The sequence below is a fragment of the Lepeophtheirus salmonis genome, chromosome 4 (assembly GCF_016086655.4).
Source record: "Lepeophtheirus salmonis chromosome 4, UVic_Lsal_1.4, whole genome shotgun sequence".
NCBI lineage: Eukaryota > Metazoa > Arthropoda > Copepoda > Siphonostomatoida > Caligidae > Lepeophtheirus > Lepeophtheirus salmonis.
The window spans coordinates 13,453,264-13,478,784 of NC_052134.2; the positions used below are offsets into that span (position 1 = coordinate 13,453,264).

General features: G+C 32.9%; 1 protein-coding gene across 1 annotated transcript in view; it reads left to right on the forward strand.

The window, feature by feature from the left end:
- Nucleotides 1-6,839: 6,839 nt before the first annotated feature.
- Nucleotides 6,840-25,521, forward strand: part of LOC121115605 (facilitated trehalose transporter Tret1) — a 67,679-nt gene continuing 48,997 nt past the window's right edge. The window contains exon 1 of the mRNA XM_040709681.2: nt 6,840-7,153. Coding sequence (XP_040565615.1) covers nt 7,094-7,153 — 60 coding nt within the window. The 5' untranslated portion in view covers nt 6,840-7,093. The remainder of the gene's footprint in view (nt 7,154-25,521) is intronic.

A 25,521-nucleotide genomic window follows, 5' to 3' on the forward strand; every position in this document is an offset into this window, starting at 1 on the left:
ACAACTATATTTCAACTTATTATTGCATCTTGAATCACATAGACCAAAAACTTACCCAAAAAAATAAAGGAAATCACATATCTATAAAAATCCTTTTTTGCTTCTATCAGTAATTTGGTCTTAATTATCAGGCAATGACTTTTTAGTAGGCTTGAATTTATATAAAAAGTCCTTAACTTTTAAGATATAAATAAATTCATTTCTTTTTTATTAGGATCAATATTAAAAAAAACACCTTCCCAAAGATTTATTATATACTTACATTCAAAAGATGATTCATATTGATGCCTTACAAAAGAAACAAATTCGTTCTTTATTACTCTTCCCATACACACTATTAGTGTTGTGTCGGTCCTCATTTATTCGGTTCAGTCTAGTCTTAGGGCATTAATCCCCACATTAACTATAACAATGGAAATAATTTAGTATTTTTACCTAATTATGCTATTTTTTTAGTCTGGAATTGATCAAAAAATTAAATAAATTAAACAAATATAGCCACTTTTAGGGATTTTTAGTACATAAATACTTTGATTTAATTCAAATATCAGTGTTTATCATTGGCATTCAATGGAAGTCTAAAGTTTTTTTGTTTTTTTTTTAATTTTTAAAGTAATTAAATGGAAATTTATAAAGACTGATTGGAATTTTGGCTATTTAATGTTGTAAAATATCAACTTTGACCCCCCGGTGGTATTTTTTTCAATTATAATTCAATTTATGACGTGAGTAAAAAACTACCTATTTTTGACTAAAACCAGGAAAGATGATAAAATACATTTTTAGTGGTCAACATTTTTTGCGAACATGGTCACTTGTGAAACTACACATCAAAAAATTATATTGTTGACATGGTAGTCAGCGTGTTAAAATAATCTATATTTATGAAAACAAATGCGTCTTTCTAAGATCAAAGTAAATTTGAGTAATGTTCACAAATAAAAATATTGCATTTCAAATATATATGTAGCTCTTAGTGGTTCTTCAACTAGAGTGATGTTAGTCTGATTCCATGTCTAATATTGTCGTATTTAGTCAATGCAAGCACTTCCTTTGGGTCTATGGGCTTTTCTTGATAGTCATTCATTTTTGCCTGCTTTTTTTTTTTAAAGAGAGCCTCTATTTAACATGTTTCTTTTCTGCATGACTCCGTTCAGCACTATTCAAATTTTCAATAATATCTAAGCAAGGTTGGGCATTTATCAGTCTGGAGGTTCAAACAGTTCCGGTTCTTGAACCAGATGCGCCAAAGTCGAACCGATACAGGAACTGACACTACAATATATTGCTTATCGGTCTCGGTTCAGGTCCACTACTAAGCTTGTTAGGGCCCTATTATATGATAAATATAAAATTTCTTAAGCCAGGGTTTCCCAAACATTACTTTGCCAAGGACCCCCTACACTATGACATTTTCAGCTGAGGCACCTTTTATACGAAACATTGGTACCTTGTAAGGACTATTTATTCCTCCCTCCTCTTCCTATGCAATAATATTACTCACACTTGAAGGTACTCTCTTGGGGGATGGAACAAACAAATATGTTTCGATATTTGTCATTAATTATATTCATGGAATTTATAATGTTTTATTAATTATCATGAAGTTTGAAAAAAATATGGGCAAATTTCCTTAATTGGCAATTTTCCTCCATGGCAATTTTCTCTAGGGCAGTTTTCCGCGTACGAGTTAATTATTCTCTCTAAAATTGTACAACGTTGTTCTAACATATTTTTAATACATTTAGAGTCAGGATATTAGAGTAAAAAGGGGTAATTACAAATTATTAAGAAAACAAAATTAGACATTTTTTGGTAATGAGAAAATAAGTTTATATATAGTCATTGATACTACAGATTGGATTCATTATTTGTTTTTAAAATATTACCTTCGTGATCAATGAATTCAAAAGTAGTTTTCTTAAAGATCCTTGACAAATAAGAATTACAAAATCAAGAAATTGACAAAAATATATCTAAAGATGATACGAGTAAAGGATTTGATTAATGTCAAACGAAGAACAAGTTTTACTTCTTGAAATGAATAATTTTCCCTATAAGCTCTATTATATAGAATGGGCGTTATTGAAACAAAATAAAATCAAGAGTTATGCTGGGTTATCACATCTCTTCTGATGTAAATCCTGTGTATTTTAGATGGTTCGATTTTTGGAATTGGTTATTTAAAGCATGAATTTTCTTTTCCTTAGCTGTTGTCATTATTATTTAACTCCTGAGACGTGAACTTTTTTTCCAACTACATTCAATTATATTCAAAATCTGATTGAACGTTGGTGTGAACTCTCACACGACTGAGATTTACTTAGAGGATTTGTTGCAGAGTTATAATTGTAGGTCGTTGTTGGAAGCAGAGTATAGTTATGGATCGACACCGGATTAATTCGTGCCAATGTCCTTGTTTATTTCCTTCTACCCTCCTCCCTCATCAAAGATGATTGCAGCTAATCAAATGAAACGTCAGGGTAGGTAAGCTGCTCTTCTCCAAATCATTCTTCAATTTGTCAGGGTTACCATGTTGATTTTCGGTTTCTTTTTTAAAACAATTTTTATCACTAATCGTGTTCTATCATGCCTGTACAATAGAGTGATTACTATTTTTTAATTTTTTATTGAGCAATTATTCTCAGATGTCATAAATTATACCATTTTTTTAAATATTTGAAAAAAAATTCCCGCTATTTTAAAATTCATTTTTCATAACTTATGTAGTAGGTGTCATGGCAGAATTTTTCTAAATAATACCGTTATTTTTTTTAGTCTTTAGACCGATCACTAACAAAGACAAACAAAAACAGTCATTCTGTAAACAGACTAGATGTAACATGACAAACGCATGAGATATTTCGTTAATACAACTACAATGTTATTTCTTAAATCAAAAATATGAATATGATATACATCAGGGATCACTATTTACATTGTACCCTGTATACACGTTCAATTCCATTTGCCAAACTCCTGCGATGTTTCATTAATATAACTAAATTATATTTTTAAATCAAAAATATGTTGAAGGTTAGCCAGCATAATTAATTTTTGACATTCTGTTTCAGCCATTCAAGATGGAGAAGTTCAGATGGCGAAGATTATAGACATTCGGAAGTACTCTAGAAGCCATGTCTTCAAGGTGGCCAAATTGAAGAATTATGCTGAAAATATCTCCTGGACAGCCTGAAGCGGAAGGCACAATATTCCACCAACAACTTTTCTGTGGCTACAAAAACCATCAGGAGGGCCATGAAGGGGGATTTGAAGTTGTCCTCATACACGAGGACTCCATGCCACTTTCTGACAGAGATCATGAAGATAAGTAGGTTAAGAGGCAAAGAGATGTGGCCCCTTCCTCACCAGATTTGAACCCCCTGGACTTTACTGTGTGGATCACTTTGGAGAAGGAAACCAACAAAACTCCACATTAAAATGTGTACTCACTGAAGCCGCGTGGGACAACTTGTCGGAGGAGTTTGTCATCAATTCCTCCAAGGCTGTGATTGAGGCTGAAGTTGGCTATATTGAGTGACCAAGTTTGCAAATGCTTTAATAACAAAAAGAAAGGAAAAGAGAAAAAAAATACAAATTATTGAAGTATTTTCAATGCAACCTGTCAAGTCCACGTTTTGCTACCCAATCTTGTAAATGAATATGATATATTTTCAAACATTCATATATTTTCACTTGCCAATTTCACTTAAGAGACATCTGTCTCTTAAGTTGAATTAATCTTACTTTTAAAGACTTTTTTGTGACAATTAGCAAGACTTTTTGCAAAAGATAATGTGTTGCACTCAATTCAGTCAAATTCTATCAACTCACTGATTACTCAAATTCTATAACATGGTTACATTATGAAATGCCCTTAATAGAACAAGTTCTTAGAATGAAGGAAGCAAGAGTTGATGTTTTCTTAATAGATCATGTGAAAATTCTTTCAACGTTTTGTTTATTCAGCCTGCCAAAGATTGAAAATTAGAAATTTGGAAGATTTTTTACATAAATATCGCAAGAAGTTAAAAATCCTGTTTATGACTGACCTTCTAGTTGATATTGACCGACGTTTATAGATCTTGTGATTAGGCTACATCTACATTACAGAGATCTTTTTTATACCATTAATAGAAAATGTAATTTCTTATGTGACCTATTGGATAATTTTTGATAATAATGGTACGTACATGTGGAATTAATACATAATCAAATAAAAAATTACTTATTATTTTGTTAATTCATCATGGCTTATAATATAATTTATATCATAGTTAAATAAATACGTTATTTATTGTATATGTTTGAGAACGGGGCATTTTAACCCTTAAGACGTCCTAACCTAGTCGAATCACGTAACCTCTCTTGGGAAAGAGAAGAGAAAAAAGACACAAACTCATTTGGTAATTAGTCAATTCGTCTCGAATATGGAATTATTGGTTTTAGGTCATTTTGCCGTGAACGCTAAATATACAACACATACGTCTGCAGGGGGAAGGGTTTTAGTTTTATTTGGAAAAAATCAAATTGGTAAAGTTCATTGATCGGGCGGGGGCTACAGCCCCTCAAGCCCTACCCCTGCGTACGCGCCTCCAGACTGTATTTTTTGTGAGCTGTTGATTTTTTGATTTATTTCTTTTTCTCTAATTACTGTTCTGAAAGTTAATTGGTTGAATTATAATTGTTGAGTAACGAACAATTTCCATCAGTCTTTGAATAATAGTTCCATAGTTAGAGAAGAATTAACTAACTACCAATCAGTTTTGTTTCTTTTTTCCTATGTTTCTTTTTGTATGAAAGGTTGCGTGATACAATAAATGCAACGACGTGATGGAGTTTCTTACATTTCTTCAAGCCTCAACTAAAATCATCACTATAAGTATGATATCACAATTCAATGAGTCCTACCGAAATATATTCATGATCCCAAACCTGTGGCTTCTTACACCTTAAAAACACTATTCCTTATTTAATTTCTTACAATTTTCTTTTTTTTTCTTCTGATCAATAGCTGTAATACAACAAGAAAGACCAAAGGTAAAGTTCGAACCTGTAGAACGACGGTAAAAATATTCGCAGTATAATTACCTGTCATTTTAATTATTATTAAATTCATATTTTAAATTATTTATAGCTTAAAAAGAACTTATTATAATTCAACTAATCAACGTTCAGAACATTGCCTAGGAAAAACAAAGCAAAAATATTAACAACATCTTCACCCCACATTTTTGTACTCAACTGTTGAGCAAAGTAGCTCATCACTCCATTATAAATATAGACTACTTCTTTCACGGAAAGAGCCTCTCTGTTTAGAACACTATCTACTTCCCAAAACCAAATATAGACATTTTCAAGCGTAGTTTGTATTATAGATCGGCTAGTCTTTGGAATTCTATACCTCTATGCTATTGCCTAGGAAGTGAGGCTAACTTCTAGCAATTTTTAGTTAATTTTTTTCAAAACATTTTTAATTGCAAGTTTATATGTTAAGTAATAACCCAAATTTTTTAAGTATAAGTTTCAAATCAAATACTATGCAAAATTATACAGTCTTATTATGTGAATATATAGCCATAGTATGAATGAACTCACCAACAACTTTAAGAATCACTGTTTACTTCAATATATTGTTTTTTTAATAATTTTTTATCATAACATATAAAACAACGCAATATGAGGAGGGACTTCCTTTAAACACAAATTTCACTGTGTATCAAGCAAGGATATAGATGTGAATTATTCCAATATCGATCCTCAATTCTAGTACGTCTTCCTAACAGTTCCTCAGTGTTACTCTTCATGTTTCATGATCATAAGCAAAAGTAGTCACTCTAAGTGGTCATTTTACGTACAAGTCGCACAAAAATAACAGTTGAATGTAATCATCGAATTTCCATTTGCGCACTAAAATCAGTTGGGCGTCTTCAGGACTACCGTCCACGCTGTCATCAAGTCCGAAACGTCGGAGAAGAAGAAGAGGTCTGTCAAAAAGGCCAAACTGGACCCGGAAGAGTTAAAAAAAAAACCACCGTAGGACCCACGGAGAGATCTCGGGATTTCACAGCAGACTGTCCAGAAAAAAAGGGGAAGGAAAAAGCCTTGTGAGGGTGGATAGATCACTTTTGACGCCAGCAATGAAAGAAACACATTTCCTCTGTTGCAAGACTCTTTCAAGTTCTTTAGAAACTTTTGTTTTTGTTGACACTTTTGGCCCTCCTGCGGGCCTAATGTAATTCCCCTCGACTACACATTTTGTTTGCATATCGAAGGGATGGCTTGCAGTGTCTGTCATCAAAAACCGAGGCCCTAAAGGCCACTGTTAGATAGAACTGGGACTTTATGACATAGGACTACATCTGTAAATGGGTGACGGGTCTTTCAACGCCACCTGGAAGCCATGATTGGCACTAAGGTCCGATATATTAATGATTAAGAGAGCTCCATCAAACATCTATTTATTGTATTAGTTTTGTTGAAATTCTATTGTTTTCTAATAAATATATATGTTGTTGAAGTTTGAAATTAAAAGTTTTCAGATTATAATGTTCCACTTGGGGTTTTGGCATTTGTCACACATTTATGCATTTTTCGTGGTATATTGACAATATATTTTGCTAAAAAACTTAACATATTTTGCCGACCCCTATTATATGGTTGTAGACTCAAACTATAAAATAATGGGAATATACCCTTAAAATCACTTAGTAGCATAGTATAACACCATCCACACCCGGATTATAAGGTACTCCTCCTCTTCACATAGACGGTGGAAACAAAACAAAAAGAGCACTCGTTTCTAATTTTCATTAACAATTTTTTTGAACGTTCGCGCAACACTTTTAAACACACTGAACGTATTTGTCTTTTTTTATTTTACGAATATAATACTTTATCAAACAAACCAACTCTACGCTTAAATAGCAATAATAAAAAAAAAAGCGACCATGTGTAAGTTGATTTTTTTTTTTTTTTTTTTTTTGAAAAATGTGATAATCAAAAGACTACTCATCTTTCCAAAAGACAATTTAGTTTAATTTGACAATCATTGTAGGATTAACAATCATTCTCGAACAAAAATAAAATCATCATGTTATTTCGAAAAAAAGTGTTTGAAGTAAATCCAACGGATCAAGGAATCTTTCATAAGGTAAGTACCCCTAGGTTGAATAATTAATTCAGTTGATATCACGTAATAAATATTGTGGAGCCCGTTGTCAAGAAAACACAACATTCTCATTTATAAATCATGAAACATAAATCATAAAATTTTAAATACACATATATAATGTCAAAGATTGGAGTTCCTTTCAAGAGTGTCCTCTATTTATAGGAATTTTTTTGTAAAAACTAAAAGTCCCTATAATAGTTCCATTCTTGGACTTTATATTTTTTAATTATATAAATATGTAAAAAAATGTATTAAAAGATTTTATTTCCAAAACAGACATTATTTGGACACGAGAAAAATCCCAACTTATAAATCATCAAACAAAAAAGTGTTTTTTCCTAACAAAATAATAAATAATTTTCAAAGTGGCAGTAGCAACGTCTTAATATTAAATATCTGTTGAAGTTTCGATTGTGCCTTTTAAATGGTGACTTTGTACGATAAGAAAACATTTTTTGCATAAAATAAGTGACCATTAAAACCAGTCATAAACTTTTCTTTATATATCTTTGTTTTGATAAGTTTTTCATTTTATTTTTAAAAGATTGCATTTCCTAAAAAGTCTTGATAGGCCATCAATATGGTTTTATTTTTTTATTAATTATATTTCTTTTTAAAATACATTATGGAGTTAATTTTGAATTAAACAATGATGCAATATATAAATCAACCAACGAAATAGTTGGGTTATTTTATATTAATTATTTTATTGGTTCCACTTGTCAACAGCACAAATGTCTTAATAATGTATAAATATATTTCAGCTTATTTTCTTAACCAAACATTAATCTTAGTTCTTGTGCATTATTTTTGTAATATTATAGTAAGGATATTATCGGGAAAGAGGGTAACTGTACTTTTATAAGTTTATAAGAAGCGTTATTATTATTAATACGGAATGGCAAAATAAATGACCATTGGTACAACATCATTGAGGAAGTCTACAAGGCATCTTATCTCTGATCAAAACAAGCTGAAACGGTTAGAAAGAACAAACAAGACTCTTAATTTTCTCAAGGCTAACAAAATTTCTGGCACGGTTTTGCTCTTTCTTGATAAAATTTTTTTCACCGTTGATGCCACTGTAAATAAGTAGGACCACCCTTACACCCCAATAAAACAACCAGACAATGTCTAAGCTTTAGTGAGACATGTCTTCAGAACAATAAATGCAGCCGGAACCATGTTGGGCGTTGTGGAGTCTGCACTCCCATTTTTGTGACGAGGAAGGATCGTCTCATTGAAGATGCCTTCACAAACTTCTAAATAATTAAGTGCTATCTTGGGCCGGATAAAATTTGGGGACAACTTTTTTGGCACTCAAAACGTACCTCCGTGTCATCGTGGAGCTAAGATACAGGATTTCTTAAGAGACCACTTTCCAAACTTTTGGAACCTCAACATGTGCCCAACCTCCTCTCAGGACAAGATCCCATGTGGACTACACTATTTAGAGGCGCGTCTGGAGAAGAGGGTGTGTGCTACTCTTATCAGGAGTGTCCAGTCTCTGGAGGCTTCAACCAAGGAAAACTGGACCAAGCACAAGTCTGATTACATAGCCAAGGCCTACAAGAGATCAAGGTCTCGTATTGCAAAAAGTCTACATTACATATATTACATTCAATAAAAGTTGAGCCAAGTACTATTTTCAAATGATTTTGTTAAATAAATGTTCTGACAAAATCTCTTGTTTAAATTTTACTCTTGAATATATGAATGTGTACCACAAGATAAGATCAACCTTGATTATTTCAGAAATTGTACTTTTGCAGCAAAACAAATACTTTCATCTTCAGTTAAGACGGTGTTAAAATCCTTAAGCTCAAGGATCAATTTAAACTTAGAATTTTTTTTTGGAATAAAATGGTATTTTATATTAACTTTATGAGTACTCTCGAACAAAAGGAAATATATTCTCTCAACCGATGTTCTAACATAGGTCTTACAGTGTAAGTAAGTTGGTAATCCTTCTGTACTTGAACAATAATAAGAAATAGTCTAACATCCTATTCTTAAGCCCTCTGACTATATCCCTAAATGAGACTTTAAAGCCAATCCAATCTTTTTTCTTCTCTATTTGATCAAAAAAATTGATTTATCTTAGTTTAGGATTTTTGATTGGTGGGGGAGGGAGTCTGATCCTTTTGGGTTGGAAATTGATAATTTCTTGAAATTCAAAGTAACTAAATGCCTGTTCTTACTTATGTTTATTCTTTTTTAAATTAATTATTATCTCGATAAAACAATACTTCTATATTTAAATGGTAATTTATCAAAAAACACGCAATTTTATCACTTTTTCGATAAGGCAATATATTTATCAATACTGTGTCAGGTCATAACAAAGAAATTTGCAATTTTCCCTCTGTTGAATGATCCATTTATTATAATATTGTTTCAATTACATCCATAAAGTTTGTGAGCCCAAAAATTGTCAAACTGTTTAAATAGCCATGTGAAGACGTATAGGATTATAGGGTTAATATTAAGTTTGGAACAAACACGGTAGCGTTTCATATCGGCAGACCGATTGATGTCATCTTGATGTCATTAATAAATGGTTGTCATTAATATTTAATTCTTGATAGACAGAGATTAACAATGAGTGTTATCTCTGGAGTTATAAGTATTGGTCTTTGTGGAACTCAGAGTAGGATTGAGGATCGACATGATAGTAATTCCTGCCTAATATGTTTTCAAATTTTCTCCTCGAGAATGAACATTTAATGATAATAGCTTTAGAAAAGAAAACACAAGATTCAAATTACCAAAAACAACAGAATTCGCACGCAATAAAATGCTTAAGGTTTACAACAGTAGATATATGGATAACTCCTTGGAGACTGAGAATATAATTAAGGAGAGTCATCTGAGTCTTTGTTCGATACAGAGTAGAATTTGTATTTATTTTCTTCCTCTCACAGCCGCTTGTAGCTGATTTAATAAAATGTCAGGACAGCGAAGATGATCTTCTCCAAAACATTCTTCCATGTGTGAGGGTTATCACGCACATTTTCTGTTCCTTTTATTTTTATATCCTGGCAGGACATACAGTGAGGGCAAGTTATTTATGCCGCCATTTTGGAACGCTCTCTAGGGCAAACACGCATCCATAGGCAGCTGTTTGTTTTTGTTTGTTAGATAGCTTGTTCAAATCTGCAACAGTTGAAAAAATGAAATCAATTGACGAATTCGTTGTCCATAATATTTGGAAAAGGTACAGAATCCTCCTTGGAATCCACACTGGTAGCGACAACATAACTACTGTTCGAACTTTAGGACTCAGTGTGACATTGATTTGCAAGTTTAAGAGGGAATTTGAGGCCTCTAAAGGACTTGGCTCACTGTCACACCTCGAAAAACTATCAAATGACTCCAAGACATTTTTATCTCGCCGGAATTTTGACCTCCAAACTCGTCGGATCTGAATTCGTGGGACTTTGGGCGATTGAACTACAAATCAAGCGAACCTACTACAATACTAAACTAAACTTATCATTCGGATAAAGAAGGATTTCTAGAATTGATTATGGGGACATGTAACGAAGCCCTGTTTGAGGAGACTTTGCCCTTGTATTAAGACTGTTGGCGACTTTATTCAATAAAATAAATCCAAATCCATCAGGCTCACACAATCTGATTACTGGTTGGAGATAAATTTATGTTTGAACAAAAAAATCCTTTTCCTGGCACAGAAAGCTTCCTCACCCTGTATTTTCTGCATCAATATTTATATATATATATTTAAGTAATAAAATTACAACTCAATCTGAAAAATGATTTTTTATTTATTCCTTATTAAAAAACCAGGGAGGTCATTTTGACATCCCTGGCTGTTTTAGCGTGAAATAATTCTGTTAGTGGAATATACCATATAGACACTGAACAAATGACATATTTTTTTATTTATGAGACTCTGATCTTTTTGGCAAAGACCATAAATTTTCGTTGTTTTTAAGTTTTTAAAAGTCTTTTATTTTTGGCTTTTCATTATGTGATGTAAATACTTGATAGTGAATAACGAAAAAAAAAAGAATATTTGGATAAAGTTATCTGTAGAGATTCTAAACAATTTTTACTTTGTTTTTATCATGGTTTTTAAAAAAAAATTAGGATAATATATCCAAAAGTCTACCCTTATTACATTTTATAGCTCAAAGTTGTAAATAGAATTAATACTATGTCATGATGGTATCTCATTGAGATAAAAATTAACACTGAATCTTTTTGCCTCCATTTATCAGTTTTCTGGAAGGTTATTAATTGATAAAATTCGAATTATATCTTCTTAAGAGCTCTAAACAATTATTACCAATTAATTATTAATACCAATTTTACTTACAATGAAACCCTTTTTCATTCATATAAAGGAAAATAATCAACCATTGGATGTCAAAATCGAACGAACAAAAGAACAACTTAAATAGACTTACTGTCCCTCTAAATATTATACCTTTATTGTTTAGTTTTATAATATAGTTGACCCTAATACATATACAGGATGACCAAAAGTCTGAGGACAAAAACTTCAGCTTAACATTTGTCCTAAAGGTGTACTTTAAAAAAAAAAAAAAAGTGTTTGTTGCATATGATTTACGCAACTTCGATCTTTGTTTGTTGTTAAATAAACTTTTTTCTAAAACCTTTTCTTGAGCCTCTAACGACTACATCATGGCCCCGAAGCGCCACATCATTTTCTTCATTTGGAAGGAAACAGCTCTAGGGACATTATCAAGGCCCTGAAGACCTCAATGTGTCAAAGACACGATACCTTAGGATGAATCAGTATCGTCGTATGAAAGCGGCAGCTTCTCAGCAAGGGTGCAATGGCCAAGAAGCTGATCCGAGCGAATTTGCTTCTGAAATTTATCAATTCATTTCAATCATTTGAACTGACGAGAACATATTCACAGAGGAGCTGGCTTACAACACCCACAACGATCGGGTGGACATTCCACTGAAAGAGTACAGCTTGTTCTGGGCCAAAGCCAGCCTCAATTATGGTCTGGGGGTTAGGGTGCCACCTTCTGTGGCGGAAGACGCTCATGATCTTCATTCCCGAGGGTGTGAAGGTCAATCAGCCTGTCTATTAGGACATGTTACAATCCCATGCACTTCCCTGGATCTCAGTACAACAGTAGGAAGGGTCTTACTACTTTCACCAGGATGGAGTACGTTCACATACTACAAAGTCTATGAAAGAGTGGTACCAAACCACTTTTGCTCTCTTTTGGAGTAAGTACATGTGACCTCCTTCTTCTCCAGGCCTCAACGTAATGTACATCTCTGGAGAGGGAGGTTAGTGTGACTTCCTAAAACGACAACTTGAAGGCTGCCATAGTGTCTGCATGGGATAACTTGTTGGAGTAGACCATCTGTAGTTTCGAAGCGTCTGAGAAATGTAGTTGCCGCAAATGGTGTAAAGATAAGATGTATCGATAAAAAAATATTTGTGTACTTTCTTGCCAGTCCAAATAGTCCTAAGACTTATGGATCACCCTATTTATTAAAAGTCCGTTAAGGCATCTTTATATCATCTTATTTCAATATTGCAGACAATAAATTATTATTAACAATAGAAAAAATAAGATATTTTTCTCAAATGATTGTACTTTTCTCATCCTTACGCGATTAAACAAATATAATTATACAAATCCATCCATTACTTTGATTTAATTGAAATATCAGTGTTTGTTATTGGCATCAAGTAGTATTTACTGCAGGTATTCAGTCTATCTTTATTATTAAAGCTATTTGATAAAATGTTCTAAATATTTAACTTTTTTATAATTTTTTCCCCTTATTTATAAAAATATTAACTATGAACCCCAAGATGGTGTCTCTTTCAACTATGGCGTGATTTTATATGTCAGTGAAAACGCTATATGAATCCATAGAATTGGCCAAATGCAAATTGTTTTTGGGCCCTGGATTTTGTTTCTTCTTTACAAAGTATAAAGGTTACAAGATACTATAAAAGTAACGAAGTGAAGTAGTCTTAAACATATCATTGTTAGACAAAATATTAAAGTGTCATCCTCAGCAATTATTAAGTCATTTTTTTACATAGTTTTTACATCTTAAAATATAAGCTTATGTCCTTTACATATTATGTACTAAAATACCTTAACACCAAGATAAATGACATTTGAATCCAAAGGAATGTACGCATCAAATTCCCAAAATCTAAAGGAGTGTACTTAAAAGTACTTTTACTCTATTAGCCGCGGTAGCTAAAGCAATTCAAAATCATCAAAAAATGGAATATAAAATAGTGCGTTTATACAGAATTTCAATGGTGCTGTAGAAATTCCATAAATTGGTTGAAGAGTTGCAATGAGGACAGTACATGATTAGCCCATTTATTAAGAAAATAAATTGTTTTAAAAGTTAATCTTCGAATTGGATCTATACTAGATGCCATAATAGAGTTGTAGAAAATGTGACCTAAAAATCGCGTGAGATATTTTTCTAGTAGGCAGTCTGAACAGTGAACTATTGAGGAGATAACTTTAAAAGTATAAACAGAGCCTTATCTTACTATTTTATTCTCAGCTGTAGATGATTCTGCTTCTTTTATCACACGCGTCGCTACATTTAGTTTATCACCCAACCTTTCCTCAAGAAAGAAATGGAAAAAGGCCCGAAATCATCTGTTAGTTAGTCGAAAAAGTTAATCATAAGAACTGATATTAGTGTCATAACTTCTCCAGTTCTATCATTGTCATATTAGTTCTCATCAATTTTTAAAATGACTTACAAATATACCGGTAGTTGCATAAATACGCGGACTAATTTTTAAACACTTATATCTCGAGGTTCCGTGACCGGAAGTACAAAATTCCACCACAAGTAACTCGGTAAATCTTTTGGCTTTGCTTTTGTTATTCTTACTCGCATCAAACAAAGTGGTTTACGATGAATGACGAGGTCAAACGTCATATGGTTGCTACTCTCCTCCGTTACAGTAGGTCTGTCAAGGAGATAATCAAGGACACTGGACTATCCAGGACTATTGTGTTCAAGGTCCAGAAGCTTGTCAAGGAGGGAAAAGATCTGAAAGACCTGCCATAACTCTGGAATGACTCAGGATTGGCTCGCTGCCAACATGCCATTTTGGAACAAAAACTATTGGCCACCTCAATCACCTGATTTGAATCCCCTAGACTACAGTGTGTGGTGGCAAATTGAGAAAAAGGCCTGTGCTTTCCGCCACCCGAATTTGGACTCGTTGAAGGCCAGCGTTAATGAGCAATGGGCAGCCATGGAAGCCCATTACATCATCAATGTGTGCAAGGCCTTCCTGCGGGCGCTTGGAGAGTGTCATAGGAGCTGATGGCGGTTATATTCAGTAACTATATTAAATTTTATACCAGAATAAATTCTCTATTATATAATTCTCAAAAAAAATTCGTCATACGAATTTTATTAGACATTTAATTATTTTCCACAAATAGTCCGTATATTTAGGCAACTACCGGTATATATATATATATATTTACACGAGAGGTTTTGTGACGACATTTATTTAACAAAATCATCATATATATTTCATAATGTAAAAATTCTACGTTTCATTTTATTCTGAAATTTTGTTACAGTATTGTATAAAAATATTTTATTAAAAGTGTAGGATTCAATTTTTTTAAAAGCAAGCCTCTCTAAAATATAATCCTGCGGACACCCCTGATATGGTTCCTAAAATTGGTCCTGTTCCTCTTAAGAGTGATTCATAAGTCCCGTAGTTCTTTCCACATAACTTCCCTACCCCTATCATTTTTCGATTTTTTGTTCCCTGTTCCTTAAGGCACATTATCTACATAGTTTTTAGTTGAGTGTAGCGTTGTTTCAGCACTTACGCCCTCCTCCTAGGTAGCCTCATCGCAGTGGCGCTGGATATTTTGGTACATTAATCAAATTAATGTTTTAAACTATAGTAAATATCCCAAATAATCCCAGACATTTCCTTTCAAAGCTTATAATTGACCAAAATATATGTATAAAATATGGGGATGTATGTACGCTATACATTTATGACGTAAAATCTCTTATTCTTCAAGATTGTTTTTGTGTGAACCTATCACATATTTACTTACCGCAGATTGTAGCATCATAAAAATGCTACAAACTATACAAAAAAGTGAGAAATGTATATTTTTAATCAATACAAAAATGTTGTAAATTAACTATAGATCAAAATGATCTTTATTTACACATTTTTCGTTGTATTTGAACATCAAAGTCTGCTTATTAACAGGTTCATACATCCCTGTTTCCACAATCCTTTGTTGTAAAATATGTCATCCCATCTTACACTTTTTACGAGAGATAACAGGTTTTTACAGAACGAGACATCATCTGAAATAGATCACGGTAGAACTTTAATACTATATGTGATCCCTCAACTCTTATAATTGCCTCATTACAATCCCTAACCCCCTTGCAGACCTTGACCATGTAGTCAGACTAGAGTTTGGCCAACTCCTTCTTCATGGAAGCTTCTAGAGACTGGACACTCCGCTGAGGAGTAGCAAATCCCCTCTTCTCCAGACGTGCTTAGATAGAGTAGTCCAAAGGGTTCACGTCTGGAGAGGAGGATGGTCACATTCTGTAGTCCCAAAAGTCAGGATAGTACTCCCTCAGGAAGGCCTGTGTCTTAGCGAGGCGATGACAGGGAGCTCCCTCATGAGTGGAGACAAAGTTGTTCCCGAACGTTTCTCTGGCCCAAGGTAGCACATTCAAATCCAGAAGTTCTATATAAGTATCTACAATGAGCTGTTCCTTCCTCTCCACGAAAATGGGAGGGGTTACTTCACCTGTTTTCCACTGTATTTTCTGCTCTGAAGAAAAGCTGAAGCTGACACATTCTCTGGATGTTCTGTTCCAATGTAACGGCTGTTCTGCTTATTCACAATGACATCAACAGTGGACTTTTTTTCATGAGAAAAGAGCAAAACTTTGCCTGTATTTTTGTTGGTCTTGAGAAAATTTAAAATCTTCTTTGCTCTTTCCAACTGCCTCAGCTTGCTCTGTTCTGTTCACCTCCGTGATTTTGCACCAATGTCACTCCGAATTGAAAATGATTAAACTTGTGCCACTAGAAAAGGTATCCAATCTTTTGGCCCATGGCCTCCTTAAGGATTCCTCATTGATTACTATTTGTGATCAGAAGCTTAACTTGTCTTCTATTTTCTGAAAAAGTAATTTACAAATCAAATTTAATATCACGTAATTAATTGCTACATTTGTGCGTTGCGGCCCACTGGTTCGACACTATTTATAACTCATTCATTTCATTATGAAGATGTCTCAAAATTTGGCACAAACAGCTATTAGAACATTTGCAACAAAACTCAAAACAATCGCCCAACAATCACGATGTTACTTTGCAAAATATTTTGTGGTCATCACCCAAGAAAGTATTTCGTGGGTGACTATTTTTCGTACTACTTTTCAGAGGGACTTTTGCCCCTTGTGTAGTGTAGGTTTCTAGTCAATGACAAAACCATCTTGTGATTTGTAGAATCAAGGACGATAATTAATTGATGAACACTTAATCATTAGAATTTGATGTAAATTTGTTGTAAGTAATTTAAAATTTCATCTTTTAAAATTGAAGTTAAATGAAGGGGAATTATAATTACATAGTATTGTGTATCAAAATATATATATATAGTTGTTTTTTTGTGGAAATGTGGTCATTTGCTAAGTTACCACTTGTCAAAATGGTATTCAACAAAGTGACCTAAAACCCCCAAGCCTAGAACTGTGCTACAATACAAAATGGTGGAACGCGTGATCTGTTAACATTATGAGATTTCCTTGGATTTGGGAGAAATATCCCTCCCTCTCGCTAAATGTCGCTTTTTAGAAACAACAGATTATGTCACTTTATTTTTTTTAATATCTTTCTTTTCCTGAATTTACTTCTATAATTTAACTTAAGCTCGTCTGAGCTTTTTGGGAATCCTTTTATGAGCTTTAAAGAAAGATGGATTCCGCTATGGGAGGACAACCTGGTCACACATTGTGAATAAATCCGAGTATAAAGAAGTAAATAGAAAGAGTACGTTATGTGGCATAGCCTTGGATACCTTACATCAGCTATTTTAGGACTGTTGTATGCTGAAAGATATAGTGAAGCCGGTGAAAGGGCGAAATGAAGAGTTTTTAACGTTTTTGTGTCCATGGTGGAGTGGCTTTTGATGGCATCTCATTAATGAGGACCCAGGGAATTACATCAGGGGGATTGCTCGAGAAATTAGGGTGTCAGAGTCGCTGATCCAGCTCTGCATTCACAAAAACCTTCGTTACTACTTATATCAGATGAAAAAGGGGGAGGTCTTGACGAAAAAGTTAAAACAAAACGCTTAAAGAACTCCCAAAATCTCCTCAAAACGTTAAATATCCAATTTATCGAGACGTGCTATGATTTTTCTTTGAGAGAAAAACTTTTTTCAGGAACATAAGGTCAACAACCAGAACAACAGGTGTTTGACCGTCTGTCCCAAGGATGTGCCTTTCATCAAGCAGACAAAGTTTCCAGTCCCTGTCATGTTGTTTGGGGTGGTTAGCCCCAAAGACCATGTCATGTGTTGCCCCAAGGCCTCAAGGTCAACACTGATACATACTTAGACGTGCTGTATATGAAGGAGAAACCCGGGATTGGCATGGTTGCAAATGGGAGGCCTTACATTTGGCAATGCCACACCGAAAAAAAAAAGTATTCTCGAAGACAATTTTGGCCTCCAAACTCGCCAGATAGGAATTTTAATGAATAAAATAAATCAGAATCCATAACACTTTCATAATCTGCTTTTATTGTTTAATCTGACAACTAATTAGAGAGAAAATTGTGTTTGAAAACAAATTTTTATTTGCAACAAAAATACCTCCGAGATCCCTCGGGTCCTCGAAAGACTCGTAGATCAAAGGTTGGACCTCTTGGCTGTGTTCAACGAAAATAGAGTTGAACTAAACCTATAATATTGATATTCTTTATAATCAGCTGTAAGATCAACAAGATTCTTTGAAGGGAGGGATTAATTAGCACTATCCAAGGATAATAGAGAGGTTATACAATAACACATGTACGACTGATGTTTGACTTCCATACACTTTTTAATAGTGACGTCATAGAGTATGATTGCTTGTGTGTTTTGTACAAATATGTCTGTCTTGTCCAACCGTCGGTACGATCACTCAAATTGTATTTTGTATTACCTTGACACTATTTTGTTCAGTCTTTCTTTTTCTTTTTTATTCACATACTATTTTATTTTCCTTATAGAACACCCCATTTTAAATACATACAAATGATATATATCATTATTAAGTTTCATAGATAACTTTTTGTCAATATATTAATGACTCAAAAAGAAATGGGATTAAAAAACAAACACAAGAAATGAGTTTGCACTGTTTTCCTCTCCTCTTTTTACTTCCTGCCATAGACTCTTTTTTTTATAAATTAAGTCTTTTTTTTTTTGTTGGAAAAACAAATGACCATTGCCTTTTCTAAAAAAAGGAACATTAAAACCAAAATAATATAGACAATATGAAAATAAACAAGTATATTTTACAGAAGAAAAAAAAAACAAGATCCAAAATATATTTTATTAAAAAAAAAAAAAACGAGTATCAAAATCTCTAAATATTTTACACTTCTTAAAACATCATAAATATAAATGGTACAGATTGGGTCAAGTTTTCTTTTTTTTGGAAATCAAAATATAGTCACTAGGAGGTTCTTTAATGTCAAGCATTTCAGTCAAAATTAGGAAGAAGACAATAATTCATTATTTAGTCAATTAAGATTCAAATAAAGAATATTTATTTATTTGGCATAAAACATTTTTAATTGACATTTTTTATCTAAAGTAATCCTATTGAGCAAAACAAAAAAAAAAGAATAAATTAAGGAAATGTTGATGGTCCACAAATAGTCTGAATCTTTTTTTAATATTTATATTAATTAAGAAAAGTCTGTGTGCTTGTATCTATGTTGAAAGTAGGTCATTTCTGAATATGCATAGATCTAATCAAAGAAATAACAATACAATCGATCGTGAAAGTCATATTAAAATAGAAGAGAAAAAAAAGAGGATTTGAATTGACCAAGTGACTACATTTAATGTCACGGGCAACCTTTCCTTCAAATAGAAACAGAAAAAAACCTCAAAATCATCTGGTAGTTAGGCTAAAAATGTCATATATATCAACTACTATTTATTTCCTTAAGTAATCCACGACTACAAATGTCATACATATTATTTATCCACTACCTTTAAAGATGAATTAAAAGGGATCAACAAAAAAATGGTATTCCGGTCCTTTTGGCAACGGACCATAAGTTTAATATAGCTTATTACTTAGTTAAAAGGGTGCTTAAAAGTTTCAAGGCTACAGAGCTCATCAACACTGTTCAAATTCAGTTGTTAATTATTAAATTATATCTTGTTGAAGTATTAAATTCAAAATGTTTAAATTATAATGAACTAGTCGGTAATTACATACCCTTCATCGCAGCTGGTTATTGTGGATTTAATGAAACGTCATGACAGATTAGCTGCTCTCCTCCGAAACTTTCCAGTCTCATTCTCACGATTACCATATTGATTTTCGGTTTATTTTTTCTAACATGCCCAAAATACACTTGATTTCATCACGTATTTGAATAATATCGTTCAATACCTAAATATTGTATCATGATCAATACAGGTTTTACTACGGCCCTCGTAAAAATATCAGCTTTTAGTCCCCAAAGTGGCATCTCCTTTAATTATCATGTAGGTTATGCCATAAATATTAAGAATAGTTATTACCAGTCATTTGGAACGAGTCCGAATCAAGATTTTTTGTGCTCGAGGATTTCAAAAGAAAGTGGGATTTCACATCTATCATACGTTTACAATGTACATTCTACACGTACCCACGTGTTAGCAAAATGATGATTAATTTTTATGAACTCAGCACATAATAATCTTCAAGCCACAACAATTTCCCTTTTGAAAATAAAGAGGTTCAGTGTTTTTAAATGTTTCTTGTTTGGAGGAGAGATAATTGCACGAAAAGTTAAATTTGTAAGCCCGTTATAGATTGACTTAGATTCGAGCTAAATGACACGAGATCGAACTAAGACTCGTAATAATTCTGAGGATTTGTTCCAGAGTTATATTTGTAGCTCTTTGTTGGGCTCAGAGGTGAATTGAAGACCGACATCGGAGTATGTATATCTAGTTCTAGTTTATTTCCTTCTCTTCATCTCGGACGTCCCAGACGTTTGTAAATGGTTTCATTAAAATTTATAATAACTAAGCTGCCTTCTCTCCAAAAATTCTTCAAATTGTCAGGATTACTATATTGATTTTCGTTTTCTTTTTTTAACATGTCCGATTAGTATTACTAGTTATCCATAGCGATGAAAATAAGTTCCATTTTTTTGCTCCACCATTTTTTGGAATGAACAATTGGAGGAGGGAACTTCCTTTGCTATTACATACAAACAATCATTGATATATACAAAACTGGATTGATCATTTGTGTGTGCTCATAGAAGACGGAAACTAACCCTGGGGGTTTGTTGCGGAGCTAAAACTATCTGTATCGAGTGCACATTCTAGTTGTAAGTCCCTGTTGAACTCCGGGTATAATTGAGGATCCCCTTAGGAGTTATTCCCGCCTATTTTTGTTTGATACAGAGTGGGATTAGTGTGTATTTGCTTCTTCTCATATCTACTTGAAGCTGATCTAATAAAAAGTCATGACAGCTAAGCTCCTCTTCTTCTATACCAATGGTTTCAAACCTTTTAAATATAACGATCCATTTTAGAGCAAGCAATCCAGGTACAACCCCAATTCTTGCAAAAAAAATTATATACGTACATTCAATTATTTTTTTGTGCAACAAATTGTCATATATTGCAACTAGGATTGATATATTATATACTCGTAAACTTACTATCATTCTGCAAATTCTTCATCCGAGAAGAAAATCTCCTGGTTGGTGTAATATTTGAGCAATTAAGAAAACTCCTTCAACACTCTATACGGAATGATTGATGCTTTTGAGTCCAGAACGGACACTCTTTAAATCTCAACGACTTCCGCCCAGAAGCATTGAAACGGTATTCTTACAAAAAATGTAACCACGAAGCGAAACAAAATTCGGGCAGATGCCACCAAATTTGGCAAAACAAAGGTAAACATCGGCTAGTTTGACTATATTTGTGGCTGGAACAACAACGGTGTCGTAAACGAAACAAAACAGAAACCGAACATGTTTAATACTGTATCAGACGTTGGTTGAGTGGGTTCTGGGACAATTGGGCGAAAAGGTTTTTGTAGAAGGATAATTTGCCGTAGAACATTTTGACAGACGGGCAATTTACAGAATGGACAATTTGCCGAACGGACATCTTGCCCGAAATTATTGATCATTTTATATATATGAACACAACACAGTAGCATGTAGTTCAAATCTTTTACCGTTCTAGTACTTTAAATGATACAAAAGTACGACAGTGATTCGATCAAATGGACGAATTGCTAATAAATAATATATCAGTTATAAATTATCCTTCGATTAAAGATAAATACGATCTTTTATTTTTATCATGTGTGGGTTTTAGTTTTTAATTTGTCTCTCCTTTTAATCAAATGTTTTTGTATGTTATGTTGAATATGTTAAAATTGATAAGTTTGATAGATTTCACAGAACAGTTTCATAAGTGCATGAGCAAGCAAAACTAGCATTTAAAGTATACCACCGTTAAGATAAATATAAGGTACCTCTAATAATTGAAAGCATGAACTCTTCCCATAGAGTAGCCCCCAAACATACGTACCGCAATTGATCAAATTAGATATTTACATGAAGTGTCGAATATATTTTTTTAAAGAAGTTTCTAAAGTAACTAAGTATTTAGTATATTACATTTATTCAATAAATTAGTTAACTAATGGAATTTAACAATCACAATGGACAATTATTGGAATTGAAGTTACATTTTGAAATGTAATTTTATCATACTTGAAAAATACAAATCAAAAATCGTTGCAAGAATTAACTCATGACTTGGCTTGAAATTCATTGAAGGTATACACTCGCATTCCTAGATGTACAACTCTGAGGATTCGAGTCCCTTGAGTGACTACGAAACGTAGCCTGTTTTGTATTCTTTGTGTATGAAAGAAAGTTCACGAAGAGACAAAGCTCATATTTTTATTCAGATTCGAGATTACTATAACTGTACTGAGCTTTACAGTTTTCATCGCTTCTCTTTTCGCTATGTTCTCCTACGATCCGACCTTTGATTGCCTCCCCAAATGTTCTCAGTAGTTTTCTTCACCACAGGCGACCTCCTCTTTCTTCGAAATATCCTCGATCATAACAAAGTAAAAATCTAAAATCCCTACTCTTCTCTGATCTGATGTTAAGCTTGTTAGTCCATTCATGAGTCTTTTCAAATATAAATAATCCATAATGTACAACGATAATTGATAACGGATATAAATAATGATAGTAAAATTTTAAACCCCTCACCACTTCTATTGGGTTATTCGTATTTATAAGTACCTTTAGACGTAATTGACTTTCTTACCTTTAAAAGTAAACAATACCATGCTGATTTCTAATAACTTTTACGTAATATCTACAATATACAAGCTAAAAGTAGGTAACGCCCATCATTGTAAATGCCTCTTATGTTAAACATTGCCTTTTGCTTAATTAGTAATGTTAGGCATTTCTTTCTCAAAAAAAAAAAAAAAATATGTAACATCCAAAACCTTTTGGTTAAATACCTTCATACAGCTAAAAATGAAAATATCAACAACACCTTGAACATACAAAAAATGAACAACTGACAATTACGTGCATATACTTAGAGGCACGTAGGAAAGTGAGATTGAAATTAAGTATTGAAAAAAAAATAAAAAAATCAATAAGATGTAAATTACATGTCTGTCAAAACAGACAACTACATGTACAATTAGGGCCTTAAATCCTAATCATGTTGTAGCTTTTTTTAATTAGCATTGTGAAGAGTGCTATTTTATTTTCTAAAGCTATTATTCTTTAGTGATTGATGACCTAATTATATGTTATCACGAATGTGTGTTACGGAAAGTAACATTAATGATTTCTTATCGTTAGCATTTTGGACATGTTAAAAAAAGAAACCAAAAATTAACATGGTAACCTTGACAAGAATACTTTGGAGAAGAGAAGCTTAGCTACCATAACATTTAATTAAATTAGCTGCGATAAGCTATAAAATAAAGGAAGTTAACACAAGTCCCACTCTATATCAAGGATGCCTGGTAATTTTTGCCATAAACCCTTTCACCTCAAGACATTTTGCTTTAAAACCATTTTGCCTCAAGGATATTTCGACTTAATATATAAATATAGATTCATACGTCGTTTTTATTTTTGGTTGAAATTGATGTTCCCTTTGAGTTTTTTAATTCAAAATATATCATATTTTGAGTTAAAATCCATTAAATATATGCTATTGCTCCATATTATGCTAGTTCGTCAATCTGAGAGTCTTTTCTAGTATAAATACTCCATCAGGTTAATTACTAACGGAGAAGTGATTAGCACTTCTTCTGTTCGAATCGAATCCACGACAGCCTTTAGGACATCCACAAGGGAGGTGGCACAGACCTTCCTCTTGATGATTCCCTTGATTCAAATGACAGGAGGTTTGCAATATGTGAAAGATCCCTATCTTCCTGACCTCAAATTAGACGTCCGTCCTGATTTGGATGCTCTTATGTAACCAGTATGGTGGTATTATCTTCCCATCAGATGCAACGATCCACCACCTCCAGGCTTCCTCTCTAGGCTCTTATCTTCGTCCTTCAGCTTTTTGATCTTGGTAATGAGACCCTTGGAGACGATTTATTTAGGCCTCCATCTCAGTTGTCCTTGTTCGGATGAAGAAATTTGTTATACAAGAGTTGTTTTTATTTATTCTTTTATCATTTATTATAAAGGAAACAGTGTTTGAGCAAAGAAATATTGCAATTTGAAGCTTTTTTCATGAAATTCAAGTCAAATATGGCTTAAAATGACATCGGAAAATTATTTATTAAGTCAACGAAACCTTTCCAAAGTTTTTCTTCGATTCGCCGGACACACTGTAACGTACTGTGAAACTGAGATAAATTCACAAATGATTGCCGAAACGATTGTTTTTTTTTAAAAAGGAACGAACAGATCCAAGGCTCTAAAATAGATAATATTTAATAACGAGAGGCTTTTAATATCTGTTTATCCACATCAAAAATTGTTTTAACAGAGCTTGTTGTGAAGGAAATCAACTGCGTACAATCATGTCACATATTTGTAAATATAAACCATTATTCATAGTCAGCATGAAATCAGTATAAATAGGCTCCCAAACCCCTTATTCGTACTTCCATCATAAAACAATAAAATAGTCGCCTATAAATTGAAGAGAAAACCACATATTTCTTGGCCCATCTCAAAGATATTTTTCTTCAAAGAAAAAAGAGTTGATTAAATATATGTAATATGCAGAGATACTCATATCTTTAAGTCATTTGAAGCTGGGTTTTTAAAATGTTGTTGTTTGATATGATTCATAGCCTCACTTAATCTCGACATAAGACAATTAAACGTTGAGATAAAAGAACTCATCTTCCATTGGATTGACATGATGCCTTTAATTTATTTGAAATTAATAACAATGAGTCAAAATCCTTGGTAACCGTTGAAAAAAATTTCCTTTTGTAGCTCCGAATGTGATTATATAATGTTAGCATGGGTGTGGTTAAGCACTAAGCATGAACATTGTACATATTTATTCAAATCAAAGCCTTGCCTTGGATGTAATCTAAAATAACACATATGTGAGTTTAGAATGAATATTCATTAAGTATGTGGCAACAAAATCCCACTCCAAACTACAATATATAGTGTATTAGATAACTAGGGATGGACTTTTGTAAGGAAAAAGTACAGTTTTGTGATTTGATAAGAAAAAACGGATTGTTTTTGAGGAAAGATGATTTTTCAAATTTGTCGGAGCTCAAACAAAAATTTGATATAAATTGTTTAGATACAAAAATAGGAGTAGATTTGATGGAAGATGTAGCTTGTATGAAGCTTCAGAATGAGAAATATCATGTTTTCAAAATATTATATATTTTGATGTCCTCAACGTCTTTTTTTTTTTTGTAAATCTCTAGAGGTTATTTTATCTTGTCTTAAATATTGCCAAATATTTTCAATGTCCTTTAATTCTCCCCATTTCTTGTCTCCTTTTACCTTCAACAATTTTTTTTAAATCGAGCTATACAGATATGAAACGTCT